The sequence below is a fragment of the Ambystoma mexicanum genome, chromosome 3p (genome assembly GCF_040938575.1).
Source record: "Ambystoma mexicanum isolate Mex_15411 chromosome 3p, UKY_AmexF1_1, whole genome shotgun sequence".
NCBI lineage: Eukaryota > Metazoa > Chordata > Amphibia > Caudata > Ambystomatidae > Ambystoma > Ambystoma mexicanum.
In genome coordinates this window covers 291267093-291287225 of record NC_090925.1, presented here as the reverse complement: position 1 = coordinate 291287225, position 20133 = coordinate 291267093, and the positions used below count along the sequence as shown (strand labels likewise).

Here is a 20133-nt window from a genome sequence, read left to right as displayed (position 1 = left end):
TCAGAGGTCTACCCCTAGAATGTCAGTGGCGTGCTCGAGAGTGTCACTGTGGCTCAGTAGACTCTGAGCTCTACCCCTCGGAGATCAGTGACCTGCCTGAGAGTGTCACTGTGGCTCAGTGCACTGCCAGGCTGGATTTTCACCCTGGCTTTGCTTTGAACCCAAGACTCGTGTACAGATACCCCCCCCCCCCCCCCACTGCCAAGACATATCTGTGACGCCAACCCATCGCCTCTTCCTCTCCAGCCACCCCTAGAGCCCTGTTGCAGATGTTCATCTGTGGTAAAAGTTGAATCTGTCGCGCCTTGAAACACGTGTGTAGGCGCGTTAGACATACCCTATCAGATCATAATAGTTGCACTCGTTTTACTGCGTGATGTACTGTTCTCTGGGGAGAACATGACCAAAGAGGGCGGACAGAAATAATCATTGGCAAACTGCAGGCGTTTGGCAGTGGTGTTTGTGCAATCACTGCTTAAGCCTGGGAACGGCCCCGTCTCCCCTTTTCCAACATGCCTTTCCCAGTGCTCATGAGCTTACATTCCTGTCAAGTACAGCCATGTGCTATTGTCAGTTGTTAGTAATGCAGAACACATCAGCAGGGACATATCCCTCAACAAACACAAGTGGCACGTGATCAAGCCTCTCTGACAGCCGCCCCCCCTCTAACGCTGCCCCTTCATCTTTAACTCAAACAACATCTCTGCACCGCCCGCAGCGTCCATTCGAGTTTTACGTTATCCTTTCACCGCACACGCCATCCCTCAGCTCACACACCATCCCTTCACCTCACATACTCTCTCCACCTCACACCACCCTTTCCCTCACACACCATCCCCTCACCTATAACTCTGTCCTTTCACCTCTAAACCATCCCTTTACCTCACACACCATCCCTTCACCTCAACACCACCCCTTCACCTCACACACTATCCCTCAGCTCACACGCCATCCCTTCACCTCACATACACTCCCTCCAGCTCACATACACTCTTCACCTCACACCACCCTTACCCTCACACGCCACCCTTTCCCTCACACACCATCCCTTTGCCTCACACACCATCAATTCATCTCACACATCATCCCATCACCTCACACACCATCCTTTCCCCTCAAACACCATCCTTTCACCTCACACGGCATCCCTTCACCTCACACACCATCACTACACATCACACACCATCACTACACGTCACACACCACCCCTTCACCTCTAACTCCATCCTTTCACCACACACGCCATCCCTCAGCTCACACGCCATCCCTTCATCTCACATACTCTCCCTTCACCTCACATACACTCCCTTCACCTCTCATACACTCCCTTCACCTCACAAATCCCTTTCCCTCACACACCACCCCCTCACCTATAACTCTGTCCTTTCACCTCTAAAACATCCCTTGGCCTCACACACAATTTTTTCACCTCACACACCACCCATTCGTCTCTAACTCTATCCTTTCACCTCGAAAAGCATCCCTTCACCTCACACACTCCCCCTTCACCTCACCATCCCTTTGCCTCACACACCATCCATTTGCTTCACACGCCATCAGTTCACTTCACACATCATCCCGTCACCTCACACACCCTCCTTTCACCTCTCACGACATCCCTTCACCTCTAACACATCCCTTCGCCTCTACCTCAATCCTTTCACCTCACACACCATCCCTTCATCTCTAACTCAATCTATACACCTCAGAAAACATCCATTCACCCCAGACACCGTCCATTCACCTCACACACCATCCAGTCTCCTCACACACCATCCCTTCACCTCACACACCATCCCTTCACCTCACAAACCATCCCTTCACCTCACACACCATCACTTCACATCACACACTCTCCCTTCACCTCCCACACCATCCCTTCACCCCACACACCATCCAGTCTCCTCACACACCATCCCTTCACCTCACACATCATCCCTTCACCTCACACACCATCACTTCACATCACACACTCTCCCTTCACCTCCCACACCATCCCTTCCCTTCACCTCACACACCATCCAGTCTCCTCACACACCATCCCTTCACCTCACACACCATCCCTTCACCTCTAAAGCCATTCCTTTACCTCACATGCCATCCCATCACCTCACACACCATCCCTTCACCTCTAAAGCCATCCCTCGTTGCTTAAGCGACACATCTTCACTGCCAGGGCCCACCCCTACCTTACACCTGGAATTAGACCACACTTAAACATCCCCCCTCTCAACTAGACCCCAAACTATGCAGTGTCAGTATGGATGATAGGACTGCAGCAATTCGGAGTGTTATATTTAGCAGTGAAGCACGGGCCTAACTGGTTACATTTTGGAAGACTTGGCATCACGCCGCCAAGTACAGGCTTGGGATTGCAAGAGTGACTGCACCCCTTATGGAAATCCATAGCATGAACAAAGATCTTGTGAAGGTTGAGTGGGAGGCAGTGGTTGCACCCCGGAGGTGGCCCCACCATAGCCACTGTGATCCAACGACCCTGGAGATGCGGCTCCAAAGAAGGCCTGGCCCCCTTTCTCAGAGTCAGCGGGTTCGGGGTATTCCTCCCAATCGTTACACAGGTGTCACTCCGGAAACAGGAAGTCACAATGAAATAGCGGAGGTTCCGCCTCTCTGACTCCCAAACCTTCTCTTTGATAGTGCACAGTGTAAGAACCAATTGGAATCCGTTCAGAACCCCCAAACTCTGCAGCTCTCGCAGTGGCGACTCCACCGTATCACAGACCTTTGCCTTCGACTCCGCCACTCATGAACACATTTTAAAGCCAAATGAAGGCTTTGTTCGGACACCTGGTTATACACAAAAAAGGATCCGGAGGAGTTCATTCATAAAACATATTTGTTTTAATAATTCAGTATAAGGAATACATAAAATGTCAACAGTAGAAAAACCTTTTTTAGATGAAAAACAAACTGGCACAGTTATAAAACCAGAAGAAGGGGGAGTTTTTGTTCCTGGCTATCTTGCTTATCAGTCTTGAAGAATTGTTCTCACACACTGTTGAGTGCGATATAGTTTCGCTTTTATTTGTTCAAGTGGTTGGTTTTCTTTCAAATTGTAGTATACGTGTGGTACATTTGGGGGTGTTAAGTCCCCTTGTTGTCAGCCGACACTTGTTTCGACCTAAAGGTCTTTATCAAGGCTGATACATTTATTCAAAACCATGTGTGGTGATAAGTGGTGACTTTTGGTGTGACATACATGATTGGCATTGGTGTCAAGTGAATGGTGTTCAGTGATAGTGAGGTTTTTGATAAAAAATATACATATTTAAACATCAATGCAATGTATATAGTACATTAAGCGCCGTAGTGGCGGCAGCGGGAATAGGAGGGAGGAAGTGAACACAAGGTTAGCAGCAGATTGGGTTGGTCCTGATAGTATAATGTCTGGCTTTGAAGGCCTCTTACCTATTGGTACCGGTGTGTAGCCCCCTGTGGGGTCCTGGCCGCTTGCACTGTAATTACAGTGGCTCCTGTTGGGCCCTAAAAATAAAGAGGATTCTGTTGGGTCTTATCATGATGTTGGTGGTGCTAGGGAGGAGGCTGGTGCTGGGTCCCTGTGGGTCCTGTTCAACGAGATGGGTTGCTTACGCTGTGAAGGGAGTGGCTCCAGTTGACCCTGAATCAAGAGGGTTCTGTTGTCTCCTGACTTAGCAAGGAGGGTGCTTGGGGGTGATAAGGTGCTGGGAGGTGCATATGGAGTTGGAGCCAGTGGCTGGTGGCATGGAATGGAATGGGATGGAGGGTCCTGCTGGGTGTATGCTCACCATCTGTGGTGACGGAGTGGTGCTGGGCCACTCTCCTGTTGAGGGTCAATTAATTAATGTGGCACCAGATGGCTGTGTCTAATGGATGGCTGCTTGGAGAGCAACCATGGGGGCAGTTTAACAAGTTGGATACAGCCAGCAGGCAGCTCTGAATGTGAGACGCGTTAGCAGCATTGCCCATCAAAAGTCATGTGTGAGTTTTGGGAGATGGACTGATCTTTCAGAAGATGATCCATTGCTGGATGGAAACGTGTGGAGCATTGACAAATAAAGCCTGTTTCTAAATGTCTCCTCCAGAGCTTATATGGATCATGGAATTTGATGATAATAAATTGTTGCATGAAGATAAAAGAAATTGAGTAGACTGTTGTCCTGGTAGAGCGTAGTTATATCAGTCTATTTTACACCGACCTATAATCAAACCCATACATCCCCTGCAAAACTCTTGCCTTTTCACGTGGGAGGTCACATCTGATGTTTGTATAATTCCCCAGTTATGAATCCTTTCCCAGGGGGCGGGGCTACATGAACTTTGCTCCAACATATGCTGCAAAGCCCACAGTTTCTGATGATGCATGAGATTTTGATAAATAGCCGCCATTTGGAAACCGTCTAGGTCCTTGCAAGACAGAGTCTGGGTCAAGCCCTTTGTGGCACGTGTATCACCCGCTACATTAGACCTGATCTTGGCATATGATTATCACTGCTGGGAGCACAATCCAGTACTCAAGGCTACTCACAAAAACTCGGAAGACAATTGACAAACTAGCTGTTCAATGGGCATTCCCCACACAACACAAGAGTGAGGTTATCAATAGACAAATATTATCTCCCTGGCTACACATCCCTTACTGAAGAACTCGGCTCCACCTGCCTGTCGTTGCCTATCCTTGGGTCTCGCTGACATTTGACAATCCCCACCGTCACTCCACCTCATTCCTACTGGCTTTGTTCTGAAGCCAGCACATTGATGCGTGTGGGTTTAGCGCGCTTCGCTTCTACAAATGTAAAAATAAATAAATAAATAAGGGCAACCCACATACTGAGCAATAAAGCTGCAATACCCGAATCCCTGCAACTCCGCTAAATACAAGGAACGCTGCTTAATAGTCTGTCTGGCTGCATATGCCTGTCTTGCCAGTGTTAAATGGCAGGTGTTCTGAAACATGTCCTCTGCTGTCTTAAAAAATCAGTCCAACATCCCAGAGAGGTCTATTGCATGTCTGTCCCATACAAAATCCATAATCTGGACCCTGCATGAACAAGTTATCACGGGTCCTTGGCATTGTATTTATCCCTAGTACAAAAACATAGCTACCGCTGTCTCAATAGGCGCACTTTGGATTGCTAGGAATATGTTCCCAAAGAAGACTGGAAAAATGGGTATCACAACTGGCTCTGCTTCCTGACCTATGGGGGACCTTACCACTTTTGGCACACACCTATCCCTCTCTTATGACCCTTGGTGCCATACAAGTTTTGATTCCCCTCCATTTAGCAATACCAATTCAAATGCACATTGACTGAAACTTCAGAAATCTGACTTAAGGATGAGGCGCCAACAAGCTATAGGAAGCCAAGTTCTAGAACACTACTTCGACAAAGCATGTGTCCCGGTGCTCGCAAACCCAGCTCCAACCCATGCCAAGACTCGGCCAACCATGCTCAGACATGCCTTGATTTCTGACCAGTAATATCTTCTTCGTCAGCACTGTGTATTGGCGAGGGGCATCCGGCCCAAGTAAAACCCCTGCAAGGAGCAGCTAACCTAAAAAAAATACATATTCACCATAGCTCTTCCAATTTTTTTGGTGCAGGCTGTAAAAGGTTGGCCCTCCCTCACCACATCTAATCTACCAATATAATAAAAGGCCAGATGTATGTTTGTCCCTGTATGTTTGTCTGATGCAGTAGCTCCGCCCGTTGACACTGCTAGAGGGAGCTGCTAGGATACATAGAGACAATGCCAATTTGCATAGCTTTGCCAGTTACAGTGGTCCAATTTGCATCGCTTCACCTGTTGTCACCACTGCAGGGAGCTGTAGGCTCAGGATTGATAGTGGTCCTACTGTGTCAATGAAAACCTACACTGCACGGGCATGTACAGCCCTATATATAGAAAAGCGTCTGAGGCTCGAGGTCTGACAGGGCAGGGAGGGGGTGGGAAGAGGGCTGTGATGAGGAAGTATGTAATCAGGGCATTATCCCTCCGTACAACCTTCTTCATTCCAGTCCTATACAAGTGAGAATGCAAGCCCCAAGCCTTTGAACCACATGACCAGGGACATCCAGATTGTTGCTCACACACTGAACATTATTCAGAATAAATAAGCGCAGAGCAGCATACATTGGGCCTCATTACGAGTTTGGCAGTACATTGGTGGTAAACCTGCTTACTTACGGCCACAATCAATTACTATTACTGCCATTTGGTCCCATAGACTTACCACAGTATTATCAGTGGGCACACAGTGATGTTTGTCTCCATTTTTGGAGTCCATAAGGCTCCATGGGGATAGTTGTCAGATTTACCACAAGCTATTATTCCGTGCAGTGAATATGAGTTTTATGGTCAAGGTGGTTGATTTACTTCCAGTTTTTTGTAAATCATGCACCTTAGCACCATATCTCGTAGTAAGGCAGTGTGGTAAATTGGTAGTAAAGTGGCAGGAACAGAATTACTGCCACTTTAAATCCAGACTTTGCTGCACTGCCATACTTGTAATAAGGTGCATTGCCCTAACATGCAAATCATAGTGGAGGGTGGTCATAGAAGGTGACGCCCAGGTACCAGTAAGGCGGACTTCACCCATTGGCAGTCCTTTTATCTTACCTGCTCAAACAGGCACCACCCCATTTTCTTGCTTCCCTACTACAGAGGGAAGGGACACCTGCAGTAACTCCTAGGCCACTATCATTTCCTCCAATGGTTCTATGTGATTACATAATTTACTTTTGGAAGGTTCTAGGTTTGGTCAACTTATTTTGATCGCTTTATTTTGTAAGGTAATGTAATATCAAGTAGTCTTATATAGCACCTGCTGCCAATAATGTTTGCCTCGCTGCGGGTGGCTATGTAAGAAAGGAGGGCATGGTGTGTTAGTCAGATAGCAGGAAGGCAGATGCAGAAACCTTTAATGTTGATGGATGCAGGTCGGAAGTACCAGTTACATCTCTGCCTATATGAACATTTTTATGTTGTTTGTGGTTGGTACGGCTGGGCAGGTTAGCCATATGAGCAGCCCCCGGATTGTGGAGTGTGAAAATTGACAGCATGGTTGTTAATAGAAGATGGATAGGGTCTGGACCTGGAGATCATCTGAAGGAGTGCGAGAGGTATTAGGATTTTATTAGTGAGGAGTTAGTTGAGGGATGAGGATGGAGGGGGGAGTGAGGGTGTTGTCACTTCCTAGCTCTCGGTTGTGCATTTCACTGTGATTAATGTGCGCACCAGTGTCACGCAGCAGAGTATCCATGAATCAAATTGCTTTCCCTCGCTATTATTTTAAATTTCTTTCAAAGTAGTTGGTTGAAAAGCCAAGTCTTGAGCTGTTTCCTGAAAGTCAGGTGGTGCACTTCCAGGTGCAGAGGTTTGGGTAGGGTATTTTACAGTTTTGTTGCCAGAACTGTAAAGGAGGACGCATCTTGCTGTTTCTTGTTGAAGTTGGGGACTAGTACTCACCCAACATTGCTGGATATAAGTATTCTGAAGGGAGTGTAGTGTTGAAACCTACTTCTGAAGGAGGAATGGCTACTCTGTGGTATGAATGATGGGTGATACACAAAGCTGTTTTTTCATGGGTAGCAGTGGAGAATATGTAACGCTGGTGTGATATGTTCATATCGCTTCATTCTGAGAAGTAGTCTTGCCACTGAATTTTAAACTTTCCTTATTGGGTAATCTGGGAGTCAGAGATAGAGGCTGTTTGCATAGTCTAGTTTGGATAATATTAGAGAAATCATGGCCATGGCCCTGTGGGTGAATGTTACGTCACGTATGATGTGGCATAGCGTGCACAGCTCGAGACACAGCTTCTAATGATGCCTCTGACCTGTGAATAAAAACAGAGGGAGTTGTATATTGTCGTTCCAAGATTCCTTACTATGGGCGAGTGGTTTGGGCAAAGGCCCATCTCGACAGGCCCTAGGATTGTAGTGGAGTTAGAACCTGTAGGATTACATAGCATCAGTTCTGTTTTGCTAGGGTTGAGGTTTAGTCTGTTTGATGTCATCCATGCATCACCTGTGCAAGGCAGTTTTTAATGTCCGGGGCATTAGGTGGTAGGTGGTTTACAACCTTTATTTGTGTGTAATCTGCGTAGTTATAGCAGGAGATACAGATGTATTGATGATGTCCAGTAGACATGCCATGTAGACATTGAAAAATAAAGGTGAGAGTGTGGATCCTTGGGGTACTCTGCAGGTAAGTGCTGCACCGGAATTTTAGCGGCCCAAGATTGTAGTTTTTTCCTACCTGTGAGGAAGGATGTGATACAGTTTAGAGCTGTTTCTTTAAGACCAATATCTTCCAGCCTTTTTAGGATGATCTTGTGGCTGATGGTGTCAAAAGAAGCCAAGCAGTCTAGCAGAATGAGCGCATTCTCTGAGTTTTCATGCACATTGTTTTTAAGTGTATTTCAATTAACCATTTTTCCTTTTATATATATATAGGTATGTATTCATTTGACCAAACCTGCAACCTTCAAAAATAACAAAAAAAAACTATTTAATCACTGCACACTGCCTCCAACACAAATCGGTGCAAAGTAGTAGACATGGAGGGCATTTTACCCATAGGGACTGGGCCATAGTTAAGTAAAAGAGATTTGCATGAATGTGGCATTAACACCCCGTTCCAAGGGCTGGAACGGGGGTAACGGCCCGGCAGCCCAATTTAACGGCCTGAGCCGCACAAGTTAACAACCTGTGCATCCAAGGTTGCCCCACACAACTATGCTGCCATCCATTGTGGCAATCACAGGAATGGGGTGTTGAATTGCAAGAAGAATGTGACATAGGAACACGGATGTCGTGTTCCATTTAGTCCTTATTCCAGGGTGACTGGAAATTGCACACTAAAGTTTTCAGTTGCATGTATGACCATGGAACTTGGGACATGCATGCCCCCCTTCCCCGTCCCTGAATCTGAAGCCTTTGATGAGCTGATGGGGCTGCAATTTTTATAAGGCTTCCAGGCCTGACTGTATCATTGCAGCCCAATGTGGAGGGCTGTAAACTCTTTTCTCTGTGATATTGAGAGACCGTCCTATGAACTTCAGTACGTGCATAGGCACAAAATGCGACTTTACATAGTTTATCACCCATTAGTAGCTACACTGGCGTAGTAGTACTACAGTGCCAAGAAAACTATCCTGGCATGGGCACTTGTCTTGCCGATCAATGGCATGTGAATCAGCCAATCGTCTATGCAGGGGTACCTTAATACACTCTGTCTGTGAAGCAGGTCTACCAGAGGGGCAGTCTGAAACCCAAACAAGAGGGCCAAGTATTGATAGTGGACTTCTCCTATCCTGAATCACACAGTTTCTGGTGTTGCCTGACAATTGAGCATAATTCTATGCATAACAAAAACTCCCCTACATCGAGTAGAGGGGATATAGAATGGACCTACTCAAGTGCTGTTTGATATGCACTTGTTAAGATCCTTACAGTCCAGGACTGCTCTAAAGGTGCCTGCAGGTGCCCTCATCAGGAAAAGAATAAAATAGAATGTCGTATCATGTTCCCAAGGTGAGGCGTTTGAATTTGCCCCTTACCGCAGCAGATCAACCACTCCCTTTCAGAGAGCTGTGATTGCCATTGTATCCCTCAGGCACTGGGATCTCTGCAAATTCTATACAAAATCCTGGTGCGCAATTTCCAAGACCCATTGATTTGAGATAGAATGTGTCCAACTTTCATAGGTCGTGGGCGGAGTAACCCTTTGCCCACAACCCATGCCTGATCGGGAGGTTTGATGACGAGGACCATAGTCAGGATTGCAGGCGGGTAGTCTTGCAGGTGTAAGGTTCCAGGATGCTTGAATGAAAAATCCTCCCACTCCCACAGCCATTATCTCAGAGGGGTCCTTTTCAATGGAAGGTGGCTTTGATATTTGATATGATGGTCCTCTCCATGCTTTATTTGTGTCAATATTTCACCTAGGTAACCTAATTTCGAATACTCCTGCTCTTGCTTCATCCATTTTTTTAATTTAGGACTCAACAAGGTTTTGCCGGAAAAAAGGAAGCCAAAGAAGAGACGCCTTCTGTGCAGCATCGACCGTCCAACAACAGAGCCAGAATTGCTACCTCACACCAACAGCAGATCCAAATCGCAGAGCAGAGGATTCAAGCGTTTCCTAGGCTATGTCAGAGGGGAAGCTGCACTTGGTTCTTCATGATGTGAAGGCATTCAGAAAAGTCAGCAGCCTCCTCGGCTGGGACCCATACAGCTCAGAAATCCTTCAGCAGCCACTGAGTTACATAAGCAGAACAAGTGGAGGCACGAACAAAAGTTGGTGGAACCATAGGTGTCCCTCAATGAGAAGCCCACCTTTTTATCGATTTGATCTGATGGAACAGTGGCCTCATAGGTCACAGCAGTTCTTCTGGGCATCGTTGGGAGCAGGGAGCCAACCTTTGGGTGTAGCAGGATAATCTCCTTTGAAACTCTGCCCTGGGTTTAATCTTGTCAGGAAGTATGGAACACTCACCTTGTCAAGCTCCTTCCATTCTTTAGAAATCGCATCTATAATTTCTGGGATGCAAGGCAACCAATTTCAGCAGGTGCTTTTAGTTGTTAAATCTTTCCATCCTCAAATGTAGAGAGGGGTCTAAACTGTCCGGATTTGGAAGACATATGACATGAGATCTGCCATAGCCTCCTGTGAGATATATTTTTCACCATATTTCAGTGTATCATTTTCCTGGGGTCCAAGTAAGGAACAAATGGAAGACATTGCTGCACAGATTGGTTTGTGTTTTGCTAGAGGTTCGCCAGCAGAAACAGTTGCACCTCTTCTGGCAAGGATATCTTGCACTGGGCCCTGAATCATGGCCTGAGGTTGGTCTTGTGGAACTGCAGGCATAGGTATGGAAGGTAGAGCTTTTAATTGTATGTTTCCTATGACTCTCTTAAGCTGGATGAGAATGCCTAGAACTACTCTTTGAGTGTGGAGGAATTAACATTACCCGCATTCAATTTGAGAGTGTGTAACAATGATCCCGGCAGTCCAAGGGCAGCTGTGTAGCCGTCCTTAGGTGTGGGTCTCTGGTTGGCCATAAGGTGCATTCACAATATCCTCAATGTCCCGCACTCCGCCCTTAAATAAATATGGCTTTGTCATTGGAAAATGGAAATCACTGCGGCATTGCCCACTGCGTAGAGTAACCATAGCGAGGCATGGCATGTCTGCTCTGTGGGCCAACTGACCTGCTCTCACATCCTGAGATTCTGCTCTGCAGAAAACCCTGTATAGAGGGAAGAGGCTAGAGGACAAACCAAAAATATCCTGCCTGCAAAGGGGAGGCTTATCAATTGAAAAATAATTCATAAGAGGCCTGTCTTGGAAAAAGGGGTTACCAGCTCCCTGGATCAGAACTTCATCCTGGCCTCCAGGATCACAGACTGAACACAAAAGTCTGTCAGAAACAGAATCAGACATTTGTTCGTCGAGGCCTGCTCTTGACCTCCTCTCGGGAAGTTTAGGTGCGCTGATCCGACTTTGAAGGCTTGTTGGGACCCACTAGCATTCTTTGTGGGGCACATGAGGACTAAGGCAAAATGACTTCTATATAACACACACTGTGCATGGTTCTAGTTGATACACACACAGATGCGAAACAGGTCATCACCACCTATTTCAGGCAAAGGGGGAGGATGAGGTGGGTGAGCAGGCCAAGCCTTCACCTCTAGTGACATGCAATTGGAGAAAAGGCGGATGAGAGTGACATGCCTTTACAGCCAGTAAGGGATTTTGAGAGGATAAGGGAGGGGGTGCGGCCTTGCCTTTACTTCCAGTGACAAATTGTAGAAGGTGTTGAGTAGAGTTCTGCACCTTAAAAGCTGCAACGCAGACCTTCTGACCTTGACATTCCAGCTTTCCATTGAAGTGCATTGGATCAGAATGTATCACTGAGAGTCGCAGTAGAAAACTAGACATTTCTTTTTACAAGAAAACCATAGAGCCCCATGTTATTTGGACCCCCATAGATGATACCACCTCAGAGCCATGACAGTGATGAGGAGGGAAGTGATATACCTGCACCTTCAGTGAGAGTCACTTCAAAAGGATGTGATTGGTAAGGGGGACTAACCTTCACCCCATTTAAAGACACTGAGATAACTACACTCCTTCTTAGTGGGGCAACAACTGGATATTTACTCACCCACTTTACTTCAACTCAAACTCAAAACATCTGGAATATGGGGATCCAGGGGTCTCTTCCCTCACCACGCTACTTTCTGACAATCATGTTAGCCTCCTTCGTAGGCTTCGCTTAAGAGTTCTGGTGTTGCAACATATAACTATGCTAAGGACAACCAGTCAATCTTTAAGTTAATCACAGAAGAGGCAAAGCTGATACTCTTTATTCTTTTACTAGCAGCCATAGCTGAAAGCAGAGAAATTGTATTAAGATGAATCTGCGGCAAACACAGGTGATTGTCAATGTTAAACCAGCTGGCACCAGGTCATTCATCCCTGCCACTCCCCCAAGTGAGAATGGGCCCTCTAGATACCTGCATTGTAAACCATCTGACCTTCTCAAGGACGCGAACCAAACCATTGAACCCCAGGTTAGCGAGGTCATTGAAAAGGGGTTCTTCGCTCTTTGACTCTTGAAAAGGATTGGCGCAACATGTGTGTAGAATGTTTGGGCAGAGACACTGAATCCAGGAACGCAGCTTGTCTCTGTGCATTGGCCCATGTGCAGAGCATAAGCACATGCAAGCATTTACTTCATGCACATGCAACCTTATATCTGCCACTCACCTCCAGTAAAGCACAAGCTGAGTACCCTTCCCCAGCAGCACAGATAGAAAACACTGGCTGCCCCTGCTCCAAAGTAGGTCGAAGGTAATCCTTCAGTAGGAATGGTAGTGGCACGGTAGAAAGAATGTGCACCTGTAAATCACAGGAGGGGGTGGCTTGGATGGCATCCTGGCATCTTGACAATCCTCTCATAGTCCTTCCATGATATCCCAAAAGCCTCCAGTCTCAGAACACAGCGATTACGTCATGGCCAGCATGCACTTTTAGAAGACTAACAGAACGGGGTCATTTTTCTCACATGATTGCAGGTGCCACCGTCTCTGTTTTTGCCTGTCTTGGATTATTCCAACAGCTCTTACCCTGGACTACCCCAAATCCTCATGAAGCGATTGCAGAAAATGCAAGATGTCATGGAATAACTACATCTGAAACCGAGACGCCACGCTCACATCTCTCCTTCACTTCCATCCTTCCGTTGGCTGCGTGCCAAGAGTACGACTCAACTCAAATCTCTCTGTATTGGGCAGTAACTAAAACCCAGGCTTACGCAACAGAGGTTCCAAAAATACACCCCTACACTTTCTTTCATATCAGAGTCTTTCTTCCTCTTTTCTGTTCCAGAAATCTCATTCAAAGGTATGTATGTCTGACAGCAGCTTTTCAGTGTCTGCCGAAACACTATGCAGCACCCTTCCAACTAGTCTAAAAGGCTTAGAAGACCACCTCCAATTTAGAAGAGCTTTGGCACCCTTCCTTTGCCCAGTGCAGTCCATAGAGTATCTACTAGGAGGCCCATTCAGTGGCAGGAGCGCCCTTAAGAGGACTCGAAGGTAACATAAGAAACAAGAGGGGATTTGGAGGACAACCTGGACATAACCTACCCCCCCCCAGTGGCCTCCACGCGAACGGGGCTGGAACAGGATATGACCTTCCAGCCCAATTCAAAGCACTAGGAAGGGATGGCGAGCTGAGGGACGGACCTTCATTTCTCAGACCTATCTGCATTAATGAATCTTCATATTCATGGTTATTACTATTGGGATATTAGCATGTTCTTTAATAATGAACTCTCTCATCCCCATTGGGAGACAAAGCCCCCGCTGCTCTGAGATTTGAACCAGTGCCCCTAAAGCTGCTGTGGAAACCCTGGAAGGCGACACTGCGATCCATGTGGTGACGATCCCATTCTATCTTCTTTTAACCCTTTCTTCTCTTCATACAGCTACCTGTATAAAAACGAAATTCAGAACTTACAGAAACACACGTTCAAAGGGCTTCGATCTCTGGAGCAGCTGTGAGTATTGACCAAGAGTGTGTTACCAATAAAGTGCTGTGCATGTTTCTGGTGCTGGGGGGTGGATGTATAGCATTTGAGGTCAGGTGACAGACTGTGGGGAAATAGCATTTAAAGGTCTTACAACACCGGCGTAGAAGGTAAATGTCTTCTTGACCCTGTGAGCCTAAAGACTATAGCATTTACAGGGAGAGAACTTAAACAGAATACAATGAATGTGATGAGGGGTTGAGGGCCTGGCAACTGGACAAGATGGCTGCTTCTTCATTGCCCTCCTGGCAATGGTAGTACTGATGACTAATGATGCATTTGCTTCTGGGGACTCGGTTTCCAAAATGAGGTTCTGGGAAGATGGACCATTGATGTTACATTGGGAAAAATGTGGACTAAGAAGGACAGCCTGGAAAATGAGTGCAAGCTATAAAACACCCTATTAGGATGACATGAGTCTTAACAGGAACACAAAGAGGACTCACACCAGTGATGTTAACTCACACATGTTTAATGTCATCAGGATACATCCTGACATAACACATCCTCCCCCTTTAATTTCAGATTGAGGTATCATAGCTTTACTGGAACCTTGCCCTAGTGCTAGACTCTCCCCTCGTCTGACACAACTGCATCAGGAAGCACTTTTACAATGTTTTGCAGACCTCACCACCTTGGTCCACCCCTGTGAATGCAGCCTGGTTTTCACACCCTCACATGCCCCTCCGCTTTCATCCCCTCCTCTCTCCGGCCTTCATTCTTTCTTCTTTCCCACCCACCCTCTCCTGCAGGCATTACTGATCCCAAGCAACATACTTTGCATAGCCCAAGCTATGGTGAGACGCCTTCGTGATGGGCGTCTCCTTCTGATGATCTAGACAGGAACCAAACCCGTGGCCCTGTGTTACTCTGGACTATGCAGCAGCAACTTCCTCTCTATCGCTCTCTCCCATTTGCTTCCTGGAGCGATCACCATCTCTACAGCAATCCATCAAAGTGTCATTAAATCGCTTGACCGTCATGTTAGACTTGGGGTGGCACAAGAACATCTTATGGTTTATCCACACCAATCTGTGGTAGGAAACTCTACACCGCGCGAAACGTTTAATACGCCCCTTTGTCTGTTAGAATTATGTACAGAAAAGCCTCCCTCTGAAAAATGTAATCTACACATATCACCACTGCTTAAGAATTCGATTTGTAAACCACCTTTATGTCTACCCATTTGAAATACAGGTTCAAAAGCACCAGGATACTTTTCCTTCTTCCATGTTAACCATCCAAAGGCCCCAACACGTCCATTGCCACAAAGTCCCCCTGGCATGTCTGGATCTCAAAGGTTAAAAATGCATCCTCTAAACCTTTCTTTCTTGATCCATCAAGCACTTCAGCACCAGTTCTTCCACATGCATATCTCCCCCGGGCCATCAGGAATCGTCCTGCACTCGCTGTGTGGTTTTCGTCATGCCTCAGTTCCCTCTTGGCACCCCTCCAGGATACTTCCTCTGACTCCCAAAGGTGGAAATAAGCTTCTCCTCTTGTAAATAAAATCTGACCCAACACTCAATTCATCTTGAATTCAATGATACAGCTTAAAGTGTTCTTTTGCCACCACCTGTGCATTCCACCCCATACCAATATGATCTATGACACCTTTTAGCAACACCTGAAACCTCCACCAAGTCCTCCTCTGCTCATTCCCCCTGCCTGTACTACTCCTTAGTTGAAACACCTGCCAACTCCTGTTCACATTGCTCATCTCCTGCTCCTCCTTCCCCTTTCTGGGCATGCAGGACAGGTAAACTGCTATTGCATTTTGGTGTGGAAATTATTCACGGCCCACGCAGAGCTTAAGGCGTCTTCCTCAATCACTGAGTTCCTGTACTCAGGCCCCCAAAAAGAACAAGAGAAAAAGGTGATGACCTTGTCTATTCCTCTATGATTTTGGAGTAACACTGCCGCCAGCCCTGTGCTGCTGGCATCAGCCATTACTCTGCAGCCACACCCCGAATCAAAGTGTGAGCAATTGCCCCTTTGGTTATCCCAAACTCCTCTGTCCACTTTACCACAGAAACTTTCCTGCACAGAGTTTGTATGATCCATGTCCAGTCAGCGGAATGTTTCATACAGTTGGAATATTACGCAACTTGCCCTCGGGAATGACATTACTTCCTGGTTCCTTGTGTTTTGGCCTTCCCATCATGGCCTTGACCAGGCTCCCTGTTGTATAATGCTTACAATGAAGACAGGAGTCGCAGGGCTTGTCTCACTGTGTTTTATTCTCCCACAGTATTCATGCAACACTGCACGCCAAGTGCGTGCCTCAATAACAAAGGCCAATGGGCCTAACGTGGCTGGGAGGCTGCAGCCGAAATGTCCGTGTCCTTGGGTGTGGGCCGCGGGCCCCGTTCTCGGAGAAGCCGGCAGGACGCACCTTATCGCGTCCTCAGCTCTTCCCCGTAATCGCGCGGAGCGCGCGGGGGCGGAGCTAACTTTCGCGGCGAGATCTCGCGAGAGTGGGCGCTCTCGCGATATCTCTACACTCCCCTTGGGCTCCGAACCTTCCTCACTCAGATTGTGCTCAAAATAATCTATGAAATCTAACCTAACTCACACTTTTCTGCACTAGGATTAACCCTGAAATCCCTAGACATCATAAGCATGAATTCTAATCTCGTGTCATGCTCCTCTATCATCTCTCTGCACACTAAAATAGCACCCTGGAAGTGCGATATTCCTGGGGTTCCTAATCCTCAGAGAATAACTGCAGGACTCTGGGTTGGATCACCCAGGCTTCTGAATTGCCTGTTAACATGCAATGCTCAGTGAATGCTGCAACTGGAGAATGACAAGTAATGATATCCACTAAAGCTGGCCTTCGAGGGTGATGATGTGTAGGTGCAGGTAGGTGAGACTTGTGGGGGAAGGGACCTGTCCTGAGTGCCCATGCGGGGAGGTGTATGGGGTCACAAATGGTGGTGATGTGTGCTGCTTTTTGAGGAAAGCCAGCAAGAACTAGTAAGAAAAAAGCCTCTAGTCTAGTGCATACATCAGGAAACTTGTCCCTGCTGGCGTCCATCTTAAAGCCAGGCACATGAATAGCGTGCGCATGCCCACAGGTTGGCTATCACATAGAAACCATTTCAGTCCTCATTTTAAATGATTCCTTGGATCCGTTGGAGTAGTCGGCCTCTGTGGCCAAGGGCACTGTCCATTCCTGTAGAATTTGTTGTTTCCTGATTGGGATGTAAAAAGGCATGTGAATCCCGGCAGTTTCCGAACCTTTTCCTGCCCTTGCAGGGAAATGAGTGGAAATGGTGCCCACCATGAACGTGGTGGCTGCTACTGTTAATGTGAATTGCTATGGATTCTGCGTGTATTTTGCAGGTGTAAAATGCAAAGTGAAATCCAATGGAATTCAAGGCTCTCTGGCCACATCAAAATTAGATAATATTGTAGACGCTGACGGGCTGCCCTGAGTAGGAAAACTCAGAATATATTTCCCACTTTGTGCTCCACTTTATCAGGGGAAACTTTACAAAAATGGCACACAATGGAAAGAACGTGCAGAGACAAGCTCTGCATGTTTTTCTTGTGCCATTTAGTGCCTCAAACTAAATGAGGGCCTTTGTAGGGATAACATAAAAAACAAAACATACCCACAACTGTGAAACAGCATAGCCCTGGCAGGGAAGCCAGGCTCGCACATTCATTTTGGGTAATGCCAAAAAGAGGCACCTTTTATTCATTGACTTGCAAGTCCAGGAAAACAGCAACCTGCAACCTGCTCCTAACAGGACTCCACCTGACTAGCCTGTCCCGCCCTCCAGACCCCTTACTTTAATGGAGGACAAGTCACCTGACTCAAGACGAATCGAGAAAAACTACTGATAGGCCTTCCGGTTCACTTAAACGGCCTCCCGCCAAAATAATGAACTCATATGGCTAGTCAGACTTTCATGCTTATTTTCGTGTGTGATGTAATATGAAGATTTCTGGTCTGCCACTCCTGGCCGAAGGGCGTTGGACAGAGGTCATGTGGGTAGAGCCCATGACACCATCCGGTCGTTTATGAGCGCCCTTATTGTCCTTACCGGTCTGAGCAGGTTTAGTCCACTGTGCGAGGACCTTCATCCTTGGCCCTATTACTTTGGCTTGATGGTGGCCTTTAATCCAATTTATAGAGTGCATGCACACTAGAGTTTACAGTTCATGCTGATAGTTCATGCAAGTATTGCCAAAGCCAAAACAGGACTGGGAAAAGTAAAGTCTGCTACAAAGTGGTGAGGCAGTAGTGGCAGAATCAGATTTATTCAAATTCATGATAGGAAAGTCCACCTGCAAGAGAACATTCTCTGCTTCATTCATTCAAAATGTATTTATTAGTGATCTTTTTCAGCCAGCCCTAGAGTGAAAACAACTAAGCATATTCAGATGCTTCTTCTTCGACTTGGTGCAGTAGTGCAAATCTGGATAAGGGGAGTGGCATACACACAAAAATGAATAAGAATGCTGAGACATTCCCCAGCTCTTTTTCTGAACAGGCACAAGGGAATGAACAATGCATATGCTATGTTATGTTATGTTATGTTATTTTATGTTATGTAATGGACATTTGTAGCGCGCACGTTCACCCGAGGGCATCTTGGTGTGAGGAATACAGGGTTTAAGACCAACAGCTAGAACAAAAGAGGTAAAACAGAAAGGTTTTCAGGGCCCGCCTAAAGAGGAGATGGTTTTCCATTCCCCTCAACCCCGCAGGTAGGCTATTCCACAGTTTGGCGGCTGCGAAAGAGATGGCTCGGCCTCCCACACAGGACCATTGAATTTTTGGAATGACAAGGAGTTTGGCCTCACTAGAACGGAGTGATCGGGCCGGGATGTAGCAGTGACAGTTTTCTCCCAGATATTCAGCCCCTTGTCCAAACAAGGCCCGGTGAACCAGGCAGAGAGAATTACATTTTATTCTCTGGGCAATTGGAAGCCAATGTAGAGGCCGTAGCACAGGACCAATATGGGCTCCATAGGGAGCGTTTGTAGCTACACGAGCTGCCAAATTTTGCAGAAGATGAAGCCGATGGCTAGAGCCCAAAGGTTGGCCAGGTACAGTGCATTACAATAGTCTATTCGACTAGTGATTAGTAAGGCTACTGCCATCGGCCTCAAATGGTGTGGAAGGAAAGGAAGTACCTTCCTAAGAACTCTCACCCTGAAATGACCTGTCTTATACACTGCGTTCACCTGAGGGGACATAGAGAGTCTGGCTGAGAGAACCACCCCTAGAATCCTGACAGTCAACACAGGAACAGGAAGATCACCCAGGGTGGTAGGCCACAGTGAGGAGGTCCATAGCATAGACTCAGACGGAGAACCCACCACTAAGACTTCCGTTTTGTCCCCATTTAGTTTGAGACAGTTCGCACACATCCAATCTCCCACTGCAGAACGACATTCACAGAGGCCAGGCGATTTCCCAGCCCGGTTAAGACGGACCAGGATCTGGGTATCGTCGATATAGGAGTAACAGCGGAATCCAAGGAGCGGATAAGGTGAACTAGCGGTTGAACATAAATATTAAAAAGCATAGGGTACAGGGCGGAGCCCTGAGGAACACTGCAAGTGTGGCCACGTCCCGTGGATAGAAAAGGGGAGAGTAGCAATGCCTGGCTCCTCTCCTACAGAAAGGAAATAAGCCACGGCAGGATGGTCCCAGAGAGACCTACCATGGCTAGCCGGGAGATCAGGATGGAGTGGCTGACGGTGTCTTAAACCGCTGACAGGTCTAACATAATCAGGGCCCCTACCCACCATGGTCTAACAGCATGGTCAGATCATCAACCACGGACACCAGGATGCTCTCCGTGCCCCTCCTCGGGCTAAAGCCAGATTGAAAAGGGTCAAAAAACGAGGATGATTCCAAGAAAAGGAAAGGAGAGGTGAAATTAGTGATTCCAATAGTTTCATAGAAAAGGGGATGAGAGAGATAGGCCCAAAATTAGACAGAACTGTAGTGTCCAGAGAGGGCTTTTTAAGTAGAGGGATGACTGTCGCTTGCTTCACTTCTG

At 47.0% G+C, this 20133-nt stretch overlaps 1 protein-coding gene across 1 annotated transcript in view; it reads left to right on the top strand.

Annotated features, from left to right (window-relative positions):
• LOC138580351 (peroxidasin homolog) overlaps positions 1-20133 on the top strand; it is a 375430-nt gene that overhangs the window by 125451 nt on the left and 229846 nt on the right. The window contains exon 4 of the mRNA XM_069650821.1: positions 14006-14077. Within this exon, the coding sequence (XP_069506922.1) occupies positions 14006-14077 (72 nt within the window). The remainder of the gene's footprint in view (positions 1-14005; positions 14078-20133) is intronic.